Raw genomic sequence first — 25869 nt, forward strand, 5'->3', positions numbered from 1 at the left:
ATCTCTGTATGTAATCTGCTGCAAATATATGTAAAGAAAACTTATAGGTATTCTTTATGTAATGTATGCAATTTAAATTTTGCCGCGTTAATTAGTTGAGGACGCTGGCAGCTTAAACGTCAAGGAGATGTCAAGTGTGATTATTGAGGTTAGAATTATTTTGTGTAGGAAGTGTAACAGCTATTTTATTGTAAGAAATTATTAAAATAGACCCGAAATAAGGGCTTTAAATGTTGTTTCTTTTGTTCACAGGTGAGAAAATGTTTAGTTTATAAGCTTATGTCATTATCAAAGTGTTAAAAACTTTTGTAAATAAATAAATCTTTTGTTCACAGAAACGCAATTACGTCTTTATTTCTAAACTAGCTTGTGCCCGCGGCTTTGCATGCGTTAATTACGCTTCCATAAAAAGATTGCTTATATTAAGAGCCTTACATTGACATAAACTAATATTATGCAGAAAAAATAGATGTGCCTGCGTGAGTGCGTGTTTGAAGATGCTATTCAATCATGCAAATTCAACTGGATAGATTTTGATGAAACTTACGTACATGGGAAGAATAATGCTTGGAATAGAACATAGTTTATTTGTCCTACAAAAGCAAAGTCCCGGGGGCGCAGCTGTTAAAAAACGAATGAATTCTAAAGACAAAAAAAGGAAATTATAATAATGGAAAGTTAAAGTATCTCTTTTTATACAACATTTGCTGTCTTGCCCATTGGAGACATCACAAATAAACTGTCACAGCTGGTGACCCGCGAGCAAGCGACGTAGAGCTGTCCGTGTGAGAAGCACTTCGTCCTGAGGTCGACTCCGGCTGCTCCAAGCGTTTGACCTTGCGATTTGTTAATTGTTCATCGCGAAACATATAGCCACTGGAAACTGTACACGCTTAAATTGAAATGGAAAGTTGTTGGGAATGAGGGGAGTGGGCGGTATGAAAACAATTTCACCAGCTGCACAACCAGTAAGAATTTTAGCTTCTATAATATTGTTATGAAGCGACACCACTTTAAGGCGAGTCCCATAACAAAGTTTCAGCGGGGTTAAGTTGCGTAGCAACATAACTGGAATGCCTACTTTTAGTGCAATTGTATGCGCGGGCAGTCCAGATGCCGAAAGTGAATTAAGAAACTCTACCGGATAAGTTTTAGCATCAGTACCATCTAAAACTGTATTTATGGATTGGTAAACCACCTCAATTTTTTCCAAGATACTTAAATTAATAGCAGCTGCTTGCTCATTTTTCAGAGGTTCTCTGGCAGAGTCATCAATCCGTTCGATTCAGGCAACGTACCATTACCGATTTTACACACACATCTAATCTTTCTTTCTTCTTTCTGAATTCTTGCGCTCGAGGATTACCACCCAACTGAGCTCTCACATTACGTGTTAGACTTAATTTCCTAACCTGAGGCCAGAGTTTGGAATATTTGAGACATGCGCTTAATTCATCAGCTCTAGTACCTCGGCTTATGACGGGTAGAGTCTGAGACCTCCCATAGTGCAATTGTTTCGCCGGATATCTTTAAGCGTACTGTCGACTGCTTCTACTGGTTTTTTATGAGCCATGGTGCATTCGTCCCAAACGAATAGGCTACATTCTGCTAGTATTTTTGCTTTGTCGCTGTTCCACGACACGGCACAAACTGGAGTCTCATTTATATCCAGGTCCAAAGGGATCTTGAACATAGTGTGTGCTGTTTTACCTCCAGGTAATAAGGTGGCAGCTATCCCCGAAGACGCAACAGCTAACGCTATCTTTCCTTGCCTTCTGACCTCAGCCAGTAATAAGCGGGTCAAAAAGGTTTGCCTGTACCACCGGGCGCGTCAAGAAAAATCGTTTCACCCTGCTCTACGTTAACACTTGTCAATACGTTGTCAAACACAGACTTTTGCTCATCGGTAATCATCCCAATACCATTATTTACGATCTCAGCCATTGCAACAGCGTCATAATTTGTCTCTGCTGAACATTCGCGACTCATTTGTGGATCGTCAGAGGTTTCCGGTGGTTCCAGAAGACCGTAGTGACTCAAAGAATCGCCAACAATTCGTAAGACAACATCTTGAAGCGAACAAAGGCAACGATTGATAACTCGTTCATCAGATTCAGTTACATTATCTCCATAAGCGCGTTTGGCCTCAAAAAGGAAATCTTCTAATAGGTACCTTTGATATTTCTCCCAAACTGTACTGGGTAAGAAAGTCCGCAGAATACTAACATAACTGAAAAGAAATGGCGTAATTGACCGGGACTTTCACTGACGACAGCTTCTTCCAGAGTTTCATCCCAATTTCGGTCATCATCTAACAAATACAGCGCACTGCAAGACGCGTGAAATGTTGGATGCTCAACGCCATTAATCGTTTTCAGAAATGCAAAGGATGTTGCTCCGCGGACTGTGTGCAGTAAAATCCGCAAATAATAGCATTTACTGTTACTTGGATGGATAGTGTACACTCTGCCTAATGCATGATCTTGATAGACACCTGGAAACCCTTCCACAGGGTTACCACGCCGTTTCCACGTCTTTTAAAAACGCCTCTTTGTTTATCGTAAGTATAGAAAGATGGCAGTTCATTGTAAAGAAGTGTTCGAGCAAATGAATCATCCTGGCAAAGATAGAAGTATGCCAGAAGAGTGGTACGGCGAGGATTTTCCAAGCGTTCTCGCACATTTTCACTATTAAAATAGACTCGCTGTCCATTTTCTTAATGTACATCTAAGTGCATAACGGTAGAAATTTTATCCCAAAATTTCTCGTATCTAATTTCAAACATGACGACGTTTTTACACTCAAAAGCTTGTTTAAATTTTCCTGCGGCGTGGCGCCATCTCTTATCGGATGGTCAAATGAATTCCCGGTTATTTTTCTCCAAATAAGTAAATGTCTAAACCATGGAAAATAAATCAATGAAAAAAATATTTTTTAATCAATTAATTAATTAAAAATTTTGCCAGTGGCTACAATCGCGTTATTTCTTAAATTATCATGAGGCGCCATCTCGTATCGATTCAAAAATGACGAAGTCCCATACAAACTTGCACCCCCTATTTCATCTCTTTGGGATAGAATTTCTGGATAAAAAGTAGCCTTTATTCTAATCCAGGTTACTAACTATATCTGTGCCGAATTTCGTTCAGATCCGTTCGGTAGATTTTGCGTGATGCGCGTACAAACATACAGACAGACAGACGGACAGACAGACAGACAAACAGACAAAAATTCTAAAAAAAATTGTTTTACCTTCTATTGACCCTAAAAAGACCCCTTATAAATTTTTTTCTTAAATATCTTCAATGTACAGACAAAGTTCAGTTACAGTTTTATTATATGTATAGATATAGAAGATATAGATAAACAGGCATATTGATAATTCATTATAAAACAACATTTTTGCACATATTTTGAGAGAATAATGGATAAATTAAGATTTGATTTTGCTGTGAAGACAGCATCTGATGGAAAAACAAACATTTTATGTTTAACCTCAATTGCCACGCCTAGCGGGCAGGTCTATGGAATACCATCCGATTATCAATCAATAACTCAACATCAAGCAATTACAAGTACTCCAAACTATGCCAAAATAAAAAAAACATTACAAAGAAGACACCAAGTAAGGAAAATCTGGATAACTTTGACAGATAAGATTTCGGAAGTGTATTTGGATAAAGAACAAAACTTGCAATTTAATGATATGTATCTAGAAGAAATAATAGAAACTAAAAGTGATCCAGAGACTATGTCTAGTTCTAGCAGCTCTAACTACACTTTGGAAAAATTGATAGAAAAATTACTTGAAGAAAAAGAGAAAAAATCAGAAATTCAAAATCTAGGCAAGGTTGCTAAAGATTTTATGATACAAAAATTCACAACTAAAACCACAAATGCTTACCAGTGGATTAAAGATTTTAATAAGGAATGTGAACGTTTCAAAATTAACGAAGACAGAAAAAAAATAGAAATTTTGAAAAATTTTATGGAATCTTCGAGTCTACATTGTTATGATTGTATGTTAATAAAACACACGGTGGAATCAGAGTGGAACCAATGGGAGAAATCATTTTGTGAGACATTTACAAATAAAGGTTGGTCACCCATAAGATATCCTCTTGCCTTTAAATATCAAGCAGGTTCGTAACTTGAATATATAAAGAAAGAAAAATTATTATTGGAAGTTAGGAAGGAAATAGATACTGGAATTCTTATTGATCTTATAGCATTCGGCTTGCAAAATTTTGTTGCTGATAAAATTGACAGAGAAGCTTTGTAAGATACAGAAGATCTATATAATGAAATAGGAAAATTGGAACACCTTGTCATAAAAAATAAGTATGAAAAAAAAGTATTTACAAATTCCGACAATAAACAAAAAAAAAATAGAAGAAAAACAGCCATGCCAAATTTGTATCAATGAAAAAAAAGGGAAACGTTATCATCCAGAGGAGAATTGTTGGTTTAAAGATAGAACTCGGAAATCAATAGTAAAATCAGTAAATAACTCTGAAATAGAAACAGATTTAAATAACAAAGATCCAAAAAACTAGAGGTACCGCCATTAATAAAAATAAATTTGCTATTGAATGACGCCATAGAAATAACTGGAATTTATGATTCGGGTTCAAATGTATCGTTGATAAACGCAAAATTGTTAAACTTAAAGAAGAAAGAAAAATCTACAACAAATACACAAATAGTAAATTTAAAACTATTAATGGTGAGAAAAAAACAAAAGGTATTGTGACATTAAAAATTAAAATATATGATATAGATCAAAACATGGATATTTTCGTCATAGACAAAGAAAACTTTAATTATGTTTTTTTTTTTTTTGGATTAGATTGTATTAAAAAATTCAGACTTATCCAAAATGAAGACCTAAAAATCATACAAAAAGCTAATCAAAAAGAAGATGTCAATACAAAAAGCAATAGAAATGTCAACATTCCTGATGCACTAGGAGACAAAACTGAGCCAAGATTATTAAGTCCTAAAACGGAGAAAGTGAAACAAGAAATAAATTTCAATGAACACATTGAAACTGATAAATTTAAAAAGATTGCTAATCATCTAGATAAGCAACAACAATTAGAGATTGACAAGCTCATAGAAAAATTTAAAACTGTCTTTGCCAAGGATAAATATGATATTGGCACCGTACGAGATTATGAAGCACATATTGACCTCATAATGGATAAATACTGCTGCAAACGACCATATAGATGCACAGTTGAAGATAGAAGAGAAATAGAAGAACAAATATCAAAACTATTAAAAAAAAAATTTGATTGAGGAATCATAAAGCCCGTTTGCCGCCCCAGTAACTCTGGCTTACAAAATAGATGATGAACGTAAAACAAGACTATGTATAGATTTCAGAGAATTAAACAAAATAATCGACCCACAATCACAGCCATTCCCATTAATTGAGGATTTAATGATAAAAACAGTGAACTCTAAATATTTCTCAACATTTGACATTAATTCAGCATTTTGGTCAATTCCTTTGAAAATACAAGATAGATATAAAACTGCCTTTGTTACTCAGGAAGGACATTTCCAGTGGACATGCTTACCATTTGGATTAAAAACGGCTCCAGCCATTTTTCAGAGAATAATGAGTAACATAATAAGAAAAAATAAGCTTTCTAATTTTGCAGTAAACTTTATAGACGATATACTCATTTTTTCGAAAACCTTTGAAGAACATATATCACATATTACAAGATTTCTGGAGGCAATAGAAATGGAGGGGCTTAGATTAAAATTTACCAAGTGTATATTTGCAAACAATTATGCCAAGTATTTAGGCCATATAATAGAAAACAATCCAGTGAGACCTCTAAAGGATTATTTAGCAGCAGTAAAAGACTTTCCAATACCAGAAACAAGGAAAAATATACGGCAATTTCTAGGAAAAGTAAATTTTCACCATAAGTTTATACCACACAGTGCAATCATCCTGGAACCATTACATAACTTATTAACACTTAAGGACTCGCTAATGGGTCCAGTGGACCCAGTCCTTTGTATTTTGTTGATTTATTTAAAAATTACGACATTTGCGACGTTGCCGTTTTTAGTACCTTTCGGCCATAGCATAAGGCGGTAGATTACGATCTAAGTTGTCAGTTAGCGTACTGCCCGTGAGTGCTACGGACGTAAAAGGTGCGTATGGGTCCGCTGGACCCGGTAGCGATTAAATACGTAAGTGTTTTTTCTCTTATTCGTAGTACCTTCATATGATGTCACCCGAACAGATTTTATACAAACGTTACTATTTTTTTGATTAAACCACACCTACATATAAGAATTTTTATCATAAATATTCCACAGCATATCAAAACCCGTATTCGAAATATAATTTCGGAATTAGAACCAACTGCAGCATCCAACGCATCTCTACCAACGTGTGGACGAAAAGTACGTTGTGGTCCATGTAACTGGAAGAGAGATAGGAAAACCAAGGTTTTTTGTGTAAAATGTAATACACCAGTTTGTGGACCAGCTTATTTTGATGTAGAAAAATGATTTTATCCCAAAAATTTTTTTCTAAAATTTGTTGATTTTGAAAGTTGACTTTGCTTGTTCCTATGAAAATTGATCTCTTAGATATATTTATTCTTAGAAGAAACATTATAGTAGTATATTAAGGTAAAGAAGATTTTGTTTAAAATATATCGTTACAGAATTTATTAATATTAGTCTAAGTTCAGTCATAAAACTATGCCAAAATTACTTATATTTTTGTACTGACTACTTGATTAAGTAAAAACAGTAAATTTTTCTTTTTTATTAAATATTTGTTTTCTTTTTGAACTTAATTAACGATATTAAAAGAAACCAACTCCTTTCATTCAGCAGTTTATAAAAAAAAAGATGTTTTTTGTCTGGGTCCGCTGGACCCGATTGAGAGTGTTTATGTTGCTTTTTGAAGCGCGGGTCCCCAAGTGTTAAGGAAAGATGTGAAATTCATATGGAGCGAAGAATGTCAAAAATCTTTTAATGAAATAAAAACATTACTATGCTCCGAACCAATTTTGAAAATTTATGATCCAGGATTACCAATAAACATTTACACGGACGCAAGTATAAAAGGAATAGGAGCAGTGTTAAAACAGACTGATAAAAATGGAAACAATAAGCCAGTTGCTTATTTCTCAAAAAAATTATCAGAAGCACAAAAAAAGAAAAAGGCAATATACCTAGAATGCCTGTCAATAAAAGAAGCTGTAAAATATTGGCAGCACTGGCTCATGGGAAAGGAGTTTACGGTGTATTCCGATCATAAACCCCTAGAAAACATGAATATTAGATCAAGAACTGATGAGGAACTCGGTGACCTAACATATTATTTATCTCAATACAATTTTAAAATTAAATATAATGCTGGAAAAACAAATCAAGAGGCAGACTGCTTAAGCAGAAATCCTGTTCTAGATGAAACTGAAAATACTGATGATGCATTGAAAGTGGTAAACTTAATAACTATAGAACAGATAAAAAGTGATCAAAACACAAATGAAGAAATACAAAAAAGGATAAACAAACTAATACTGAAAGATTAAATATACTATAAAAAAAATAAAGGAAGAGATAAAATTATATTATCAGAAGAACTAAGCAAAACACTGATAAAAAATGTACACATTACTTATTGCCACCTAGGAAGCACACAAATGATAAATAAATTAACCCCATTCTACTCAGCAAAGAATATAATCACAAAGATAAAACGAACTTGCGAAGAATGTGAAATATGTATAAAAAACAAAACAAGGAGAAAGCCAAAATATGGTCTAATGTCACATTTAGGACCAGCAAGATATCCATTTGAAATTGTATCAATTGATACAATTGGCGGTTTTGGAGGATCACGGTCGACAAAAAAGTATCTACATCTTTTAGTTGACCATTTCACTAGGTATGCTTATATTTTAACGTCAAAGAACCAAAGCTCTAACAATTTTATGAAACTTATTCGGGAAGTGACACAAAGTCATAAAATTGATATGATATTATCAGACCAATACCCCGGCATAAACTCCAAAGAATTTAAAGAATTTCTGAAAGATAATAATATAAGAATAATTTTTACTGCTGTGGATACTCCTTTTTCTAATGGTCTTAATGAAAGGCTAAACCAAACTTTGGTTAATAAGATACGATGCAAAATAAATGAAAGAGGAAAGAAAATTGCATGGACAACTATCGCACAGAATTGTGTAAAAAAAATATAATGAGACTGAACATACTGTTACCAAATTTGCACCAAAATACCTATTAGAAGGAAAAGATGTAAACTTTCTACCACCAGAATTAAAAACAAAATGTTCAAATGAAGACCTAAGAAGTGATAGAAAATTGGCATATAAAAATACCATAAAATCTCATGATTATAATAAGAAAAGATATGACTTGCTTAGGAGGGAACATGATTTTAAAGAGGGAGATAGAGTTTATGTGGAGAATGGTAATCGTTTAAATAGGAAGAAAACTGATGAATTACGAATTGGACCCTACGAGATTTTGAGAAAAATATCTAATACAATTTATGAAGTAGATGCTGGTCACAAAAAGGAAGAATCAAATTTGTTCCATGTTATAAAACTCACTCCATTGCCAGTTGATACACAAACAACTACATACTTGTAATTGTTTTTCTCCGGGAGGGGAAATGTAAAGAAAACTTATAGGTATTCTTTATGTAATGTATGCAATTTAAATTTTGCCGCGTTAATTAGTTGAGGTCGCTGGCAGCTTAAACGTCAAGGAGATGTCAAGTGTGATTATTGAGGTTAGAATTATTTTGTGTAGGTAGTGTAACAGATATTTTATTGTAAGAATCTTGCCTGTGAAATTATTAAAATAGACCCGAAATAAGGGCTTTAAATGTTGTTTCTTTTGTTCACAGGTGAGTAAATGTTTAGTTTATAAGCTTATGTCATTATCAAAGTGTTAAAAACTTTTGAAAATAAATAAATCTTTTGTTCACAGAAACGCAATTACGTCTTTATTTCTAAATAAACAGGCATATTGATAATTCATTATATATATATACATATATATATGTATATATATGTATTTATGTATATGTATGTTTACTGTAGTATATAGGTTTATATTATGTATAGGTTTTCAGTATATATCATATAGTAGGTAAGTATGTTTATTGTGCATTATTATTATCACCCACACAAAGGTTCTCCGCTTAACCCAATGGTAGACTGTTAGATAATGCTATTAGCATTAAGTCCGCCTTTTGTACTTTACAAATTGTTGTTGTTACAATAAAGAATAAATAAATAAACAAATAAGGTTCTTTCATAACTAAAAATAATTTAGGCATTATATCTGCGTAATCCTGCCCCCGTAGCGACGCCGTTTTTATCGCGCGTATATATATATTAGTTTTAAACTATTTCTGTTTCGCTTTTTATTATGTCGTGAAACGGGATAGCAATGCTACAGGTGCTGACTAATATTTGTGATTTTGATCTTAAAAATTATCGGGGATTTTAACAACATAAATTTTCATTATGCATAAAAGTCAATGCTAGAATTGCTCATTTTTCATCGAATTTATTTTGTATATTAGTAATGCTGGATTAGCATGGAATAACAATATCTTGTAATCTATGTGCCGTGTGGTTCCCAGCACCATTACAATAAAGAATAGGACCACTCCATCTCTTTCCCACGGATGTCGTAAAAGCCGACTAAGGGATACAGGGATGGATGAAAGACGTTTGGATGTGTTGTGCGTGAATGAAACGAAGCGGAAAGGATGCGACGCGACGCAGCACGGCCCTTACATGGCTTATTGGTCTGGAATTTCCAGTACCAGCCGAGGCTGTCAAGGGGTCGGTCTAATTCTTTCTGCACAAATGGCTGAGTGTGTGAATGAGTATGAGTGTGTCAGCCCTCGTCTTCTATGGATTAGGCTGAAAGTTGGAATCACTCGGATCTTCGTTCTAGGTGTTTATGCACCGTGGGATGTGGGTTCGGGGGGTACAACAACAGCAAAAAGCGAAAACGAGGAGTTCTGGAATAGTGTAAGAGAAGTATTGAAAGTTACCAAGCCAAATGAGAAGATTATTATGCTAGGTGATTTTAATGGATGGGTGGGTGTAAAGCGTGATGGATATGAAAAGGAGAAGAATGTGTGCTAAAGATATGGAAAGACTATTTTGAGAGTTTATTTGAAAAAAAAGAAAGAAAATAAGAAAGAGTTCTGCTATAGCGAAGAAAAAGAGAATGAGATGGAAGACGAAATTGAAATGTTCGAAATTGTGGAAGCACTTAAGAGTAAGAAAGCGGGTAAGGCTGCTGGGTATGATAGAGTGTCGGTCGAGATGCTAAAAGCACGAAAAGGCGTCGTAGCTAGACAGTTGTACTGCCTTTTCAATTTGTGTTGGAGAAGCGGCCGAGTACCAAAAGATTGGTGTAAGGCTCTTATCGTGCCACTTTACAAAGGAAAAGGGTCACAGCTGGACTGCAAAAATTATCGTGGTATAAGCCTGCTTAGCGTCGTCGGCAAATTGTATGCTAAGGTATCGATTAATAGAGTCAGGAATAAAACTGATGACAAAATATGGGATGCTCAAGCGGGATTTCGAAAGGGAATGGGATGTACTGATCAGGTCTTTTCTTTGCGGTGCATAGCCGAAAAGTTTTTGGCCAAGAGTCAAAAAGTCTATTGCACATTCGTGGATTTGGAAAAGGCCTATGACAGAGTTGAGAGGAATGAATTGTGGTCAGCACTTTCTATGCATGGGGTGAGCAGTCTCATAATACGAGCACTGAAATCCTTATATGAGGATTCGAGTGCTTGTGTCAGGATCAACGGAGCGCACACTGAGTGGTTTAAGATTGAGAAAGGCGTTAGGCAAGGATGTGTTGCGTCACCGTGGCTGTTCAACCTATTTATGGATAGTTGTTTGACAGATTTGAAAGAGTCTGAAAGTGGATTAAGGATGAATGAGTTACTTGTCAAATGTCTGCTCTATGCCGACGATCAGGTTATATTGGCGTCATCAGCGGAGGTGTTACAGGAGATGGCAAACTGTATGACTTACTTTTGACTTAAGGTCCTATGTCCCCTAGCTGGGGCAGAGGGCATCCACAGTGCATCGCCATCCCGCTCGGTCTTGAGCTTCGCATTTTATTTCGCTCCAAGTTCCCTAGATTCTTCACCTCTGCGATGATTGTCCGCCGCCAGGTCTGTTTAGGGCGGCCACGTTTACGCTTTCCTTGAGGATTCCAGTCTAGGGCTTGCCTCGGAATGTGTTCGGGGTCCCTTCGGAGCGTGTGGCCGATCCAATCGGAGTCTTACCGCAGCGTTCCCACAGGTCTACGTTGGAGATTTTCTCAGGCCAGTAAACACCGAGAATACGGCGGAGACAGCGGTTAATGACGACTTGGAGACGGTGCGAGATGTCTTTAGTGACCTTCCACGTCTCACACCCATACAGCAAAACGGTTTTCACATTGGACCGGAATATTTTGAGCTTAACTCTCCTAGTCAGTTTCCGTGATTGCCATACAGGACGGAGCTGTGCGAAGGTTGCTCTTGCCTTGGCGATTCTCGAAGTGATGTCCTCTTCGGTCCCTCCAGTTTCCGACACTACACTACCGAGGTAGGTGAACTTGTGGACTCTCTCCACCCCCTCTGCGCCGATAAGCAATGGCAGGGAGCCAGTTGTCCCTTTTAGTCCAACCTTCAAAGCCTCTCGTCGTAGGTCGTCCAGCTTGGCCTGCATGTCGGCGCGTGTGTGACTCAACAGTCATAGATCATCGGCATAGTCCAAGTCTTCTAAGACATTGGAAAGGCCCCACTCTATGCCGCGGCGCTTGTTGTTGGTCGTGTCATGCATAATGCCATCGAGAACGACAAGGAAGAGGAGAGGCGAAAGAAGACATCCCTGCCGCACACCAGCATGAACCGGTATGTCCTCCGAGACGAGGCCGTTGTGGGTCACTCTACAAGAATAATTTCCGTAGAGGGCCTTAATCAAGTTCGTGATTTTCTCGGGGACTCCAATTTCACGTAGCCTGTTCCAGATACAGCTCCATCTCAGCGTGTCGAAGGCTTTTTCGAAATCCACGAAGGTCAAGTAAATTTCCCTCTGCCATTCTGATGCCTGTTCGAGGATAATGCGCAAGGTGTTGACCTGGTCCGTACACGATCGATTGGGCCGGAAACCAGCCTGCTTTTTGCGAAGGAGAGGTTCTATGGCCCTCGACAGTCTGTCCAGGATGATTTTGCAAAGCACCTTAGATGGAATCGAGAGCAAAGTTATACCTCTCCAATTGCCACATTTACTGAGGTCTCTCTTCTTGGGCACGGTGATCAGTAGGCCTTTATTCCAGTCATCGGGGAACTCTTCGGCTGACCAGATATTCCGCAATAGGGGCAAACTGTATGCATGAAGCTTTAAAAGAGAAAGGAATGAAAGTGAACGTAAGTAAAACTAAAACACTGGTTTTTGAAATGGAGAAAGAAATGACAGCATGTAATATTTTGATTGGAGGAGAAAAAGTTGAGCAAGTGAAAGAGTTTGTATATCTAGAATTGAAAGGAGAGTGAACGCGGGGAACATGGAGAATGGAGCTTTGCATGCCTTTATGAGCAGTCAGAAACTATCCAAAAAGGCTCGACTGGCTGTGCATAGGGGCGTGTTGGTCCCGACATTAATGTATGGGAGTGAAAGTTGGGTATGGCAAAAGAAGCACGAAAGCAGAATAAATGCAGTGGAAATGAGAGCGTTAAGGAGTATGTTGGGTGTGAAATTGAGTGACCGGATAAGGAACAGCGTGATAAGGGAATGTTGTGATGTGAAAGAAGATGTAGTTACAGGAATAGAAAAGGGTATGTTGAGATGGTTCGGTCATGTGGAGAGGATGAATGAAAACAGGTTGACTAAGCAGATATACATGGAGAGTGTGGAGGGAAAGGTCGGGGTGGGAAGACCTAGACGAACATATCTTGATCAAATTAAGGACGTCCTGGTAAAGGGTCAGGTCAAAAGTACCCGAAACCGCCGAGCTTGCATGAAGAGAGTTATGAATGTGGATGAAGCAAAGGAAATATGCAGAGATCGTGGCAAGTGGAAAGAGGTAGTCTCTGCCTACCCCTCCGGAAAAGAGGCGTGATTTTATGTATGTATGTATGTAAAACACATGAACTTGCTTTTGTGGGGGTTAAAGGTTAGTAAATTTTGTTTTAGCCATGTATCAACAATAGTTAGTCCTTTTTGAGTATCATGTTGGATTAATGCCATAATTTACCGCAAAAAACAATTGCGGTATCATCGAAATATGAAATTATTTTGGCATTTGCTAAATCAAGGTTGAGCAAGTCGTTGATATAAATTAAGAAAAGTGTGGGCCCAAGCACACTCCCCTGAGGGACACCAAACTCCATACGGGAGGATTCACTGATATGCATACTAACTTTAACACATTGGTTTCGTTCAGTTAAGTAATCTCTGAACAGTTCTAGAGGGATCCCCTTATACCAATTTGCTCCAGTTTTTTTTAAAGTATGGGGACAGAGACGGTATCAAATGCGTTTTTAAATCTAAAAATGCCGTAAGGCATTTATTTCCTTTGTCTAACTGATCTACAATAGTAGTTAAAAGAGCTGTTATTGCATCTTCAGTCGATTTATTTTGCCTAAATCCAAATTGCTGTTCAGATATAATATTATATTTATTAAGATAAAACGCTTATTGATAATTTTTTTAATAATTTTAGAAAATGCACTGTTATTTTAATTATATGATAGCAATTTAAATATTATATTATTAAATGATTTAAATAATAGCACACTTATGCAGTCACACAGTATAGCGTTTATTTTTGAAGGGAAGAAAAGATACAAATGATATTGACACATAGTCACCGCAATGGAAGGCGCCAAAGTTTAAATATTTAACAGTCTTGCCAAATTTAAGCCTTCCACACGAGCAAAGAAATACAAATTACAAGTTAAACACTAAAGTTTACATTTAATCAACACCAATATCACTCAATTTTAACATTCCAAGTTTACATCTTAAATTATGATTTTTTTCTTTGGTGAGAGCTTTGGTTAACAAATCAGCATACTGATTATTGCTAGGTACATAATGCAAATCAATAATATTTTCATTAAATTTATCCTTTATGAAATGATTTTTAGTTTCTATGTGTTTACCTTTTATGAAAATTTACATTTTTGATCACAATAATGGCACTTTGGTTATCTATATTAATACAAACTAATTGTTGATCATATTCGCCAAGATCACACAGAAGCTGTTTGACCCACATTGCCTCTTTGGTGGCAGCACAGGCTGCCATGAACTGCGCCTCAGTTGTTGACAGTGCAACTGTATGCGGCCGCTGGCTGGACCATGTCACAGTGGCTCCATTTTTTAATGAATACATATCCAATGGTTGAACGTTTTGTTGTTAAGTCATTAGCATAATCAGCATCACTGTATGCAGTCAATTTGGGAGATTCAGATGATATATAGCATATGCCTAGGTCTCTACTGTTGCTAAGGTATTTAAAAATCTTCACAGCATTCCAATGGGCGTCAGTATAGCAATTAAAGAATCGACTTACCAGCAGGCTTACTCTCGACTCGCAATGCCAATACACAATGCCAATCTCAATGCAAGAAACGTCATTTGGCACTCTTGAATTTCACACTAGCGCCACATTGGGGCGAAATCGGGCGGATATTAAGTGAACTAATTAATATTGAGATCGTGTTATGGAACTTGAGAATTCGGTACTCTTGAAGCCATTTTGACAGCTCGATATTGCGTTGAACTTGTGTTATTCTTGGATATTTATTGTGATAATCACAATAAGGAAATAGTAACCTTGTGAAAATTGCGTATACATTCCACTGGTAAAAAAGTGCATACAATGGCTCGTTTGGTGTTGCAAAGTGTAATTTTCAGTGATGCCTGTAGAAAGGATTTGCGAGAAACGCGTAATTTGCGTAGGATTGCTCGGTACGCCGATAAAGCACTTGCTATGAGTGATGACGAATTTAAGCGAAATGATCGTGTCACCAAGGCATTGTTCCATAATTTATATCAAGAGCTAAAACCCTTGATGCAAGCTCCTAAAAGAAGAAGTGATATCAGTACAAAATACAAGGTAATTTTGTTTTAAATTATGTGAGTACTTTGTGTTAGTTTGTGATACAAACAAGTTTGCAAAAGTACCTAATTGCTTCATTAATTAGTTTTGGTCTACAGATACTAATAGCACTTTCATTCTATGCAACTGGCAGCTACCAACGCCTAGTAGGATGTTCACTAGGTACTCCCATGTCGCAGCAATCAGTATCTCGGGCATTGAAGGATGTGACAGCAGCATTGAATCACCCGACAATCCTGCATAAATACATAAAATTTCCTCAAACTGTTCCAGAACGCAATGTTATTAAAAGAAGGTATGTAAATTGTGTTTAAGACATGACATTTTATTTGGCAGATAAATGTGTGTTAATATCTGTGTTTGTTGTAGGTTTTATGAAAAATTTCGCATTCCTGGAGTAATAGGATGCATAGATGGAACCCATGTGGCAATAGTACGTCCTGCTGAAAATGAAGAAAGATATTTTAACAGAAAACATTTCCATTTAAGAAATGTATTAATAGTTTGTTTGTTAACTCTTTATTGTACATAAAAATAAATATAACAAAATCAGAACAGTCATTGAATATAAAAGAATATGTACAATGGCGGACTTATCCCAATCGGGATTTCTTCCAGTCAACCAAAATAAAAAGGAAAATCCATAGTCAAAGAGGCAGCGCAGATTAAAAGCATTGAGGATGCGTTACAACAATCAATTAATTACAAACTAATTAATGATAAACATACATAAATAAAATATATATAAACTTACATAAATATAAGTACACTCAAATGTTAGATGCATCAGAAAACAGTCTTTTGATTAATGTTTTAAAAGAACTATGGTTAAGGGCAGATCTCGTATCTTGGGGAAGATCATTCCAAAGCTGAGCAGAACGTACACCAAAAGATAAACCATAAGTTCGAGAGGAATAAGGAGGAATAAGTAATTTGGGATCGTTATGAGACCGCACACGACTATCCGTCTCACGGAACGAGAAATTATCATGAAGATAGTGGGGGAAAGAAGGATTAAAGAGGACATTAAACAAGAGAGATAGTGTGTGAACATTACGTCTAAGGCGAATTGGGAGCCAATTCAATTTGCGACGAAACTCTGAAACATGATCGAACTTGCGAAGACCGAAAACAAAGCGAATGCCCTGGTTTTGTAAACGCTCTAACTTGTCAAGCAATTCCTCAGTAATGTTCAAACAAGCAACATCGGAATAATCTAGAAGAGGAAAGAGAAGCGACTGAACAAGCACAGCTTTAGTGACGACGGGTAAAATTTTTTGCATTCGGCGAAGTGAATGTAACGACACATACATCTTACGGCTGATTTCATTGATACAGGGAATCCACGAGAGAGTCTGGTCAATGATGATACCCAGATTAGTCACTTTGGGAGATAAAGGAATAATATTGTTATTCAGAACTAAGCTAGGAACCATCACATTTTCCAATTTCGAAATATAATGCGGACTACCAATAACAATGGCCTGTGACTTGGCAGCATTAACTAAAAGACCAAAACGGCTTGACCAATCTGCAATCCTCTCCAAATCCGAATTAATGGTACTAAAAGCATCATTAATATCATCCAAAATAGCAGACGCATAGATCTGTAAGTTATCGGCATAAAGATGAAAATTAGAGGAAAGAGACGCAGTAATACCATCAACGAATATTAAGAACAGAACCGGAGAAAGAATGCCACCCTGCGGAACACCAGCTACTAGATCACACCAATCTGAGAAGCAATCATTCAATTTTATACGTTGTTTACGACCAGTAAGGTAAGATGAAAACCAACAGAGGGCATTTGAGGAAAAATTTAAAGTACGTAAAATTTCAACCAAAATATCGAAATCGACAGTATTAAAAGCACTTGTGAAATCAAGAAGAACAAGTACGGTAAGCTTTTTATTTTCAATATTAAAACGGATGTCATCCGTAATTTTTACAAGAGCTGCCGTAGTACTATGGCCACATTTAAAACCTGATTGAAAAGAACTTATAATATTATAAGTATATACGTGATAAGTGTGCACTTAATTGTTGATGGACATGATATTCCAAGATTTTTGACAACACAGACAGAATTGAAATAGGACGCAAATGAGAAGGACATGAAGGCGAATTTCTTTTAGGAAGAGGAATTATGTGAGCGAGTTTCCAATTATTGGGAAAGATGCCCGACGATATGGAACAGTTTAAGATGTTCACAATATAAGGGGCAATCAATTCCGCTATCGGTTTAATCATATCAAGGGATATAGCGTCATCACCTACTGCCCTTGAATTAATGGACTTAATTAATTTTATTGCATCGTCAGTGGTAATCTCATTTATACACAAAGAGGGGAAATCACAAGAAGGTTGAACAGCCAGACTAGCAAGCGTTGCCTGTTTCGTAAATGACGAACAATTCTTAGAAGAAGAACAAAAGTGCCTATTTAATTCATTTACGTCCATATCAATACTCTCCTCAGGCCCTTGCTTACCAAAACCCAAACCCTTCAAAAACTTCCACAATTTACCAGGGGGACAGTTTTCCACATTAGAATTCCAAAATCCAAATTAGAATATATTTGCGCTTAGCATCCCTACATTTTTTATTGCAAATGTTACGAAGAAAAACATAAGCAGAATGGTTCTCAGCAGATGGGCACTGACGTAATTTTAGTTTAGCTTTATGTTTCGTATTTAATCTGTGGTTGGATACTTCCTTTTTGAATGTTGAGGGCGCCACCGGACTAATGTGTGGTAGAAAGTACCAGTTTTAGCCACCGAGAGAAAAAGTGGCGCTAGAGTAGTCTGCTTCAAGCGCGCTCGCAATCACCATCGAAACTTTTAATAAATGTTGTTTTAAGTGATTTTGGACAGAGTTGTGTGTGTGGTATATCTTCAATTACCCGGAGGCCTCCGTGAGGAACTGGGAAATCTGCCGTGCAGAGGAAAGGTGAGTCGTACTCAAATTTCATTGGGGATTTGTCCAACCCGGGCAACCACATTACATACCTACCTACTCTAATTTATCTCCTTTATTAAATACAGTCCATTGTTATCCCACATTTCTGGTTCTTCGAGCCAAGATTAATCTTATTTTGAGACATACTTTTGCTTTTTGTGGACTAAGTGTACATACGTAATTTGCCGGCAAGCCGGCAAGTGTTATCAACATGGCGGAAAGCGAAACTTTGCAAATTAAAATAAATACATTGTTAGCAAAAAAAGAATATCTTTTCATTAAAATGCAACGTATATATGATATGTCTGGAAAGATTGAGAGTAACTTAGATCGATTGCCTTCATTTTTGGTCCAATTCTCCGATATGGAAAGTGTTCGGAGGCGATTTGAAACGGCCATTTTTGATTTATACGAACTATAATTACAAAAACAACCGAAGGCAAAATTAAATAATCGTGAACTCGAAACTTTCGACGAGATGTACAATGCGTGTCAGTTAATCGTAAATAAATACAAGACAGATAAATCTCCAGTAGATTATTCAGTAAAAAAGGATTTAGTGGTCCCAGCATTACCTAAAATACAATTATTTCAATTTGACGGTCAAATTGAAAATTGGACAACCTTTTATGGCACGTTTGTATCATTAGTTCATAACCGAAACTTTACTGATATCGATAAATTTCATTATTTACTGTCATGCGTTAAAGGTTCAGCTTTAAATATAGTTAAACAACTACCTATTACATCTGCTAATTACGCGGTAGTTTGGCAAAGTTTAATCGACAAATATCACGATAACAGAACTCTGGCGTGTAGGTACTTTGATAAAATGCTTAACTTTACGCCGCTCACTAAAGACACGACGGCTAATCTCACATTATTTATTGAAACTTTTGACCATTCATTAAAGGCTATTCAAGCGTTAAATATAAAAAACTTGAATGATTTTTTAATTTGTCATTTAGCATTACAAAGACTAGACCCTCATACAAGAAAATTATTTGAGGAAAGTAGGGATCAACATTCTTTACCTACATTCTCCGAACTTATTGATTTCGTAAACAAACAAGTAAAAGTTCTAGAACATACACTTTCTAGCACCTCTGTAATACCTAAACCTACCAATATGCATAAAAGTAGTCATTATGTAAATAAGACATCGTCTTCAAGGTCAGTACTTACGACTTCACGAGTTCAAAATCGTAACAATCGTAATAATAATAACTCTAATATAAACATGACTTGTCCACATTGTAATCAAAGTCATATGATATATCGATGTGACCAATTTCGTAAATTGTCCGTCGATGATCGCAAGGACCGTGTCCGTTCATTGAAGCTCTGCACTAATTGTCTCAAACCCGATCATGAGTCTAATTTGTGCAAAAGTACAATCACTTGCGGAGTGTGTGCTTTGTCGCATCATTATTTATTGCACCAAGATACAGGTAAAGCGGAACGTACAATCGCAGCGGCCGTGCCGCCAAGTACTTCGTCCGCGCAACCGTCTCCGTCACACACACAGCAAGCGCTAGTTTCTTCTCACTCCGTGAGTGACCGAACGATTCATCACGCACTACATTGTGTAGATGAAAATAAATACGGGGTAGTCTTAGGAACTACACTTACGCACATCACTGATATTGATGGGCAATATCAAAACTGCCGTGCAGTCTTAGATTCCGGAGCTCAAAGTTCATTCATCACTACAGAGTGCGCTCAGAGGTTAGGTTTGCCGCGTAAAAAATGCCCATTTACTATTAATGGTTTAGGCGGGAACATAGTGAAAAATCAAGGGATGATTTCATGCACAATAAAACCAAAACATTCAGACGGTCCTACATTTAACGTCAACTTAATCGTAGTATCCAAGGTCTCATCTGATATGCCTAATGTCAATTTTCCTAAACATGTAATTAATGAATATAATTCTTATCAACTAGCAGACACATTTTTCTACAAAAAATCGCGAATTGATATTTTATTGGGTAATGACATTGTGCCAGATCTTATCACGGGTAAGCCGATATTAATTAATTCAAACATTCCAAGCGTAATTGAGACTGTTTTTGGTTGTGTTGTAAGTGGTAAATTATTCCCACACAGAGAGAATAATTCCCAAAATTTTGATTTATCTGTCTCGCATAATGAGGAATGTTCATTAGATAAAATATTGCATAAGTTTTGGGAACTGGAGGAAGTGCCGTGCACACCTGTCGTTAGTTCTATGGACCAACTTGCTGAGAATATTTTTGTTAATAATCATTTTCGAGAATCGAACGGGCAGTATGTCGTACCACTACCGTTCGTAACCGACCCCGCGCCACTGGGTGATTCCCGCGCCGCGGCCGAACGTAGGTTATTGTATACCGAGCGTAAACTTGCGCGTACTCCCGAGTTACATCAGAAATATAACGAATTTATGCGTGAATATGAAAAACTTGACCACATGGAACGTTATCAGGGCGATATTCCTAGCAAATATATTATTCCACATCATAGTATTTTACGTCCAAGTAGCGCGTCAACTCCATTACGTGTCGTGTTCGATGGATCGGCAAAAAGTAGCAACAACGTTTCGTTAAACGATAATTTATTGATTGGTCCGAAGTTGTATCCTGACATTACTGCTATCATATTAAAATTCCGTTTTTTTGAATATTGTTTAGTGAGTGATGTTTGCAAAATGTACCGAGCTATATTATTAAGAAAGGAAGATAGATGTTATCAACATATTTTGTACCGGTATTCGCCTAACGATCCCATAAACTTATATGAATTAAAAACGGTTACATACGGACTTAGCTGTTCACCCTTTTTGGCGATCCGCACACTGCACCAATTGGCTGAAGATGAAGGGAAACGTTTTCCACTCGCTGCTCAAGTTTTACGTGAATGTGTATACATGGATGACATTTTGTATTCTTGTGAGTCTTATGATAAAGCGTGTTTAGTTCAAGACCAACTAATAGGTATTTTTGAAAGCGCAAATTTTACTTTAAAAAAGTGGATGAGTAACTGTAAGGATTTACTGTTGAGAGTTCCTGAAGAGAATAGGGAAGGTTCTGTAACATTTATTAAAGATGATATCGATAGTAGTATCAAAGTATTGGGTCTAAAATGGATTCCCACTTTAGATTGTTTTATTTTTTCAGTTAATAAGACAGACAGCGTTTCTACTAAGCGATCCGTTCTGAAGTTATTAGCGTCTATATATGACCCCGTGGGTTTTATCTCGCCATGCACTTTCTTAGCTAAATTAATAATGCAGGATCTTTGGAAATTAGGTATTGGTTGGGATGAAAAGTTGCCAGATAATATTAGTACAACTTGGCAATGTTATATTTCAGAACTTCCGATATTGGCGGAGTTACGCATTGAACGTCATATGTTATTACCGGGACAATCGAACTGTGACTTAGTTGGCTTTTGTGACGCGTCGTCTAGTGGCTACACTGCCTGCGTTTACGTCATCAGTCGCGATTGTGACAATAATGTTAAAGTTCGCTTAGTTACCGCCAAATCTAAAGTCGCTCCCATAAAACCCATAACAATTCCGCGATTAGAATTAATGGGCGCTGTTTTGTTGAGTAAATTAATAAAATCTGTCTGTGATATTTTTACAAGAGTTAAAATAAACAAAATTACTGCTTTATCAGATTCAACAATCGTGTTGTCATGGTTACAAACGGAACCATATAAATTGAAAACTTTTGTTTGTCACCGTGTGACACAGATAATAGAAGTTTTACCTCCTCATTATTGGCGTCATGTCTGCAGTGAAGATAATCTAGCAGATCTTTGTTCCCGCGGAGCATCTCCGTCGCAACTTATCAGTTGCACTCAGAAATGGTTATACGGGTCAGATTGGATGAAAAAGGATTATAAGGATTGGCCTATTTGTACCTTCGTTATCGAAAATAATAGCAAACTACCAGAAGTGAAATTAGTAAATTTATTTTCAAATAATAGCTTGTGTCAAGAAACTAAACAAGATTTTTGTATACGAATGTTTAGTCTGTTTTCATCTTTCACTAAATTACAAAGATCGTGTGCTTGGATTTTAAGATTAAAAAATAAGGATAAAATATCCACAACTTTATCGACAGTTGAATTAAATAAAGCACTGGACAGGTTAATTCGTTTAGTTCAGAGTGCATATTATGAATCTGAATTACAGTTATTTGGCCTCTGTGGCGCAGCGGTAGTACGCTTGCCTGTGACACCGGGGGTCCCGGGTTCGAATCCCGGCCAGGGCATGATGAGAAAAGAACTTTTTCTGATTGGCCTGGGTCTTGGATGTTTATCTATATAAGTATTTATTATAAAATATAGTATCGTTGAGTTAGTATCTCGTAACACAAGTGTCAAACTTACTTCGAGGCTAACTCAATCTGTGTAATTTGTCCCATATATATTTATTTATTTATTTATAAAGAATAATAAACATGTAACTTCGTTTCGAAAATTATCGCCATTTATTGATACCTCCGGCTTTCTCAGGGTAGGGGGTCGTATAGGTTATTCTGAACTTCCATATAATGCTAAACATCCACGTCTGTTACCGAAGGATAGTCAATTTACTAGATTATTAATAGAATATTTACATAAAAAATATTTACATGTAGGTCCACGTACCTTACAAAACATTATTAATGAAAATTACTGGATTCCATCCGCTCGTAGCGTAATAAGATCCGTTTTATCCAAATGTAAAATTTGCTTTAAATGCAAACCGTCTTTGTTACAACCTGAGATGGCACCGCTACCACCTACCAGGTTGTTACCCCACAAAGTATTTGCTCACGTTGGAGTAGATCTCGGTGGTCCATTCTTAATCAAAACTAGTTTATATCGTCATGCTAAAGTTTCTAAAGCTTATTTAGCATTATTCATCTGTTTTTCCACAAAAGCGGTACATCTAGGGGTGTTATCTTCTTTGTCTGCCGAATGTTTTCTCGCTTGTTTAGATCGCTTTGTTGCTCGTCGGGGTCTTTGCTCGGCACTTTATTCAGACTGTGGTACCAATTTTATAGCATCGAGTAAGCATTTGAACGAAATTCAAAAGTTTTTGCGTGATAACGAGAATGACATCACTGATGGCTGCGCCAAAAGACAATTAGTGTGGAGGTTTAATGTTCCAAGTGCTCCTAACATGGGTGGACTCTGGGAAGCTGGCATAAAATCAGCTAAATATCATTTATTACGTAGCGTAGGTGAAAAGTCCTTAACGTTTGAGGAACTTACTACTGTATTTTGTAAAGTTGAAGCAGTTTTAAATTCGCGCCCGTTGTGTCCACTGCCAGCTAGTGACAACCCTAATGAATTTAACGTCTTGACTGCCGGACACTTCCTAATCGGCAGAAGTTTAACCTCCTTACCAGAGTATAATTTCCAAGAAGTGCCCGAAAATAGACTGTCACGATGGCAGTATGTACAAAAGTGCTCTCAAATTTTCTGGAAACGCTGGAGTCACGAATATTTAAATACACTTCAACAAAGAGCAAAATGGTTTAATTCATCCACCAACCTAAATGTTGGAGATTTAGTTCTGGTTAAAACCGATAATGCCCCTTCATGTAAATGGCCATTAGGGAAAATAGAAAAATTACATCCCGGTCCTGACGGTGTTGTCCGTTGTGTTACCTTGCGCACTGAAAAGAGTGTTCTGCAAAGACCAGTCAATAAACTTAGTCCATTACCCTATACCAATTAGTTTCTTAAACTTTAAATACCTAAGTAAATCTTAGTTTTTTAATTATTATTTTTTTTTAAATATATTGTTATATATACCTTTGTCAATTTTCATGACTTATTATCTCTTTAAAGTATACTTTCTTAATTATTAGAAACCATAACTATGGTTTCGGTAGGGGGTATGTTTCGTATTTAATCTGTGGTTGGATACTTCCTTTTTGAATGTTGAGGGCGCCACCGGACTAATGTGTGGTAGAAAGTACCAGTTTTAGCCACCGAGAGAAAAAGTGGCGCTAGAGTAGTCTGCTTCAAGCGCGCTCGCAATCACCATCGAAACTTTTAATAAATTTTGTTTTAAGTGATTTTGGACAGAGTTGTGTGTGTGGTATATCTTCAATTACCCGGAGGCCTCCGTGAGGAACTGGGAAATCTGCCGTGCAGAGGAAAGGTGAGTCGTACTCAAATTTCATTGGGGATTTGTCCAACCCGGGCAACCACATTACATACCTACCTACTCTAATTTATCTCCTTTATTAAATACAGTCCATTGTTATCCCACACTTTATCTCTTCTGGCCATGCACTTCCTGATTTCGGGTGTGAGCCAAGGAGCAGGGTTATGTTTAATGCGAACAGGATGAAGAGGAGCATGTTTATCGAAAAGTAATAATAATAAGATTTCGTTGAATTTAGAGACCTTTGAATCTACGTCTGGAGCCATTAAAACAGTGCTCTAGTCCGCATTATTAAAATCAGTTAAAAATAACTGTTCATTAATTGCCGTGAAATCACGACGGAAAATAACTTTGTGTCTACGCTTAGGAGAACGCAACTTAAAAGACGCATAAAGAAGGTCATGAGCAGAAAAACACACTGCATTAAATTGGCCATGAACTGACACAAGATCCGGGGAAGAAGTGATAATAAGATCAAGAAAAGATGGCGGACCATTATGTGGAAAATGTGTAGCGCTAAGAGGAAGGCAGTGTAAATTAAAAGAATGAAGAAGAGAAAGAAAAGATCTTGATCTAAAATCATTTTTAATAAGACAAGTATTAAAATCCTTTGTACCATATATGTCTGCTTTGTGTTGTTTTGTATGTTTTATTCTTATGGTGCAATAAAGAGTTTTATCTATCTATCTATCTATCTATCTAAAATCCCCCATTATAATAATGTGTTCGAAACGACTACGATAATCCGACAAAAGAAGCTCCAAAGAGGAAAAGTAATTTATGTGAAGAGAAGGGCTATAATATACACCAAGAAGAATCTTAGTATGAGAAAGAGAAATATCTAGAAAAAGGTGTTCAGGGTTTTCATATGCAGAAGGAGATTGAGATAGAATTTGGCATGGTATATCATCACCTCGTAAATAAATCGCGACTCCACCACATCTTACCATTTTAGTGACACCATTAGTGACGGTTTCGTAAATTCGATCATTTCTAAATAGTTTAAATCCCGGAAGGGGATACATAGTTGAAGGAAGAGAAGGTTTCAGAAAGCTTTCCGAAATGAGAATTGCGTGAACGGAAGAATTAGAAAATATCGACAATAAGTCGGAGTAATGTTCAGGTACGCTTTGTGCATTTATGTGTACAACATTAAAGTTCTTGGAGAAAGAAGAAAAAGTAGCGTTCAAATTATCGCCTAAAGATGGCCCAAAATCGTCAGCACTGAGGAGGCTGTCCGAGGAAGAGGAAAGAGAAAAATAATCATCTCCAGAACTGTTACCGAATACATCAGCCATAGAGTGTAACAATAAATAAATAAAATATCCTAAATAATAAAAATAAATTTAAGGTATATAAAACTAATTAAAATTCCTAAAATATAACAATAGTGGTACAATTATCTTGCCAGACATATTAATTTAAACAATAAGAGTAAGCCTAATATATGTGTGCTCTATATGCTATTTAAATTATCACGAACATAAAAAATAAAAAATCTGAAAGTATTCTGGAAATCCGTAAGGTAAGCCCGAGGAAAAACCATAACCAGAGAGCTGACTAGGATCAGATGCCAGGATGGTAGCG

At 36.6% G+C, this 25869-nt stretch overlaps 1 protein-coding gene across 1 annotated transcript; it reads left to right on the forward strand.

Annotated features, from left to right (window-relative positions):
- Nucleotides 1-14932: 14932 nt before the first annotated feature.
- Nucleotides 14933-25545, forward strand: LOC132904313 (putative nuclease HARBI1). The gene is made up of 4 exons (XM_060954241.1): nt 14933-15169; nt 15271-15467; nt 15542-15674; nt 25441-25545. The coding sequence occupies exons 1-4, from the start codon at nt 14933-14935 to the stop codon at nt 25543-25545; spliced, it is 672 nt and encodes a 223-aa protein (XP_060810224.1).
- The last annotated feature ends 324 nt before the right edge of the window (nt 25546-25869 follow it).

The sequence above is a fragment of the Amyelois transitella genome, chromosome W (genome assembly GCF_032362555.1).
Source record: "Amyelois transitella isolate CPQ chromosome W, ilAmyTran1.1, whole genome shotgun sequence".
Taxonomy (NCBI): domain Eukaryota; kingdom Metazoa; phylum Arthropoda; class Insecta; order Lepidoptera; family Pyralidae; genus Amyelois; species Amyelois transitella.

Bases quoted from the DNA above. Each gene is read 5' to 3' on its own strand.
- LOC132904313 (XM_060954241.1), top strand. From the start codon at position 14,933: ATGGCTCGTTTGGTGTTGCAAAGTGTAATTTTCAGTGATGCCTGTAGA. The intron at 15,170-15,270 runs GTAATTTTGTTT...TTTGGTCTACAG, and splicing joins ATATCAGTACAAAATACAAG to ATACTAATAGCACTTTCATT. The intron at 15,468-15,541 runs GTATGTAAATTG...TGTTTGTTGTAG, and splicing joins CGCAATGTTATTAAAAGAAG to GTTTTATGAAAAATTTCGCA.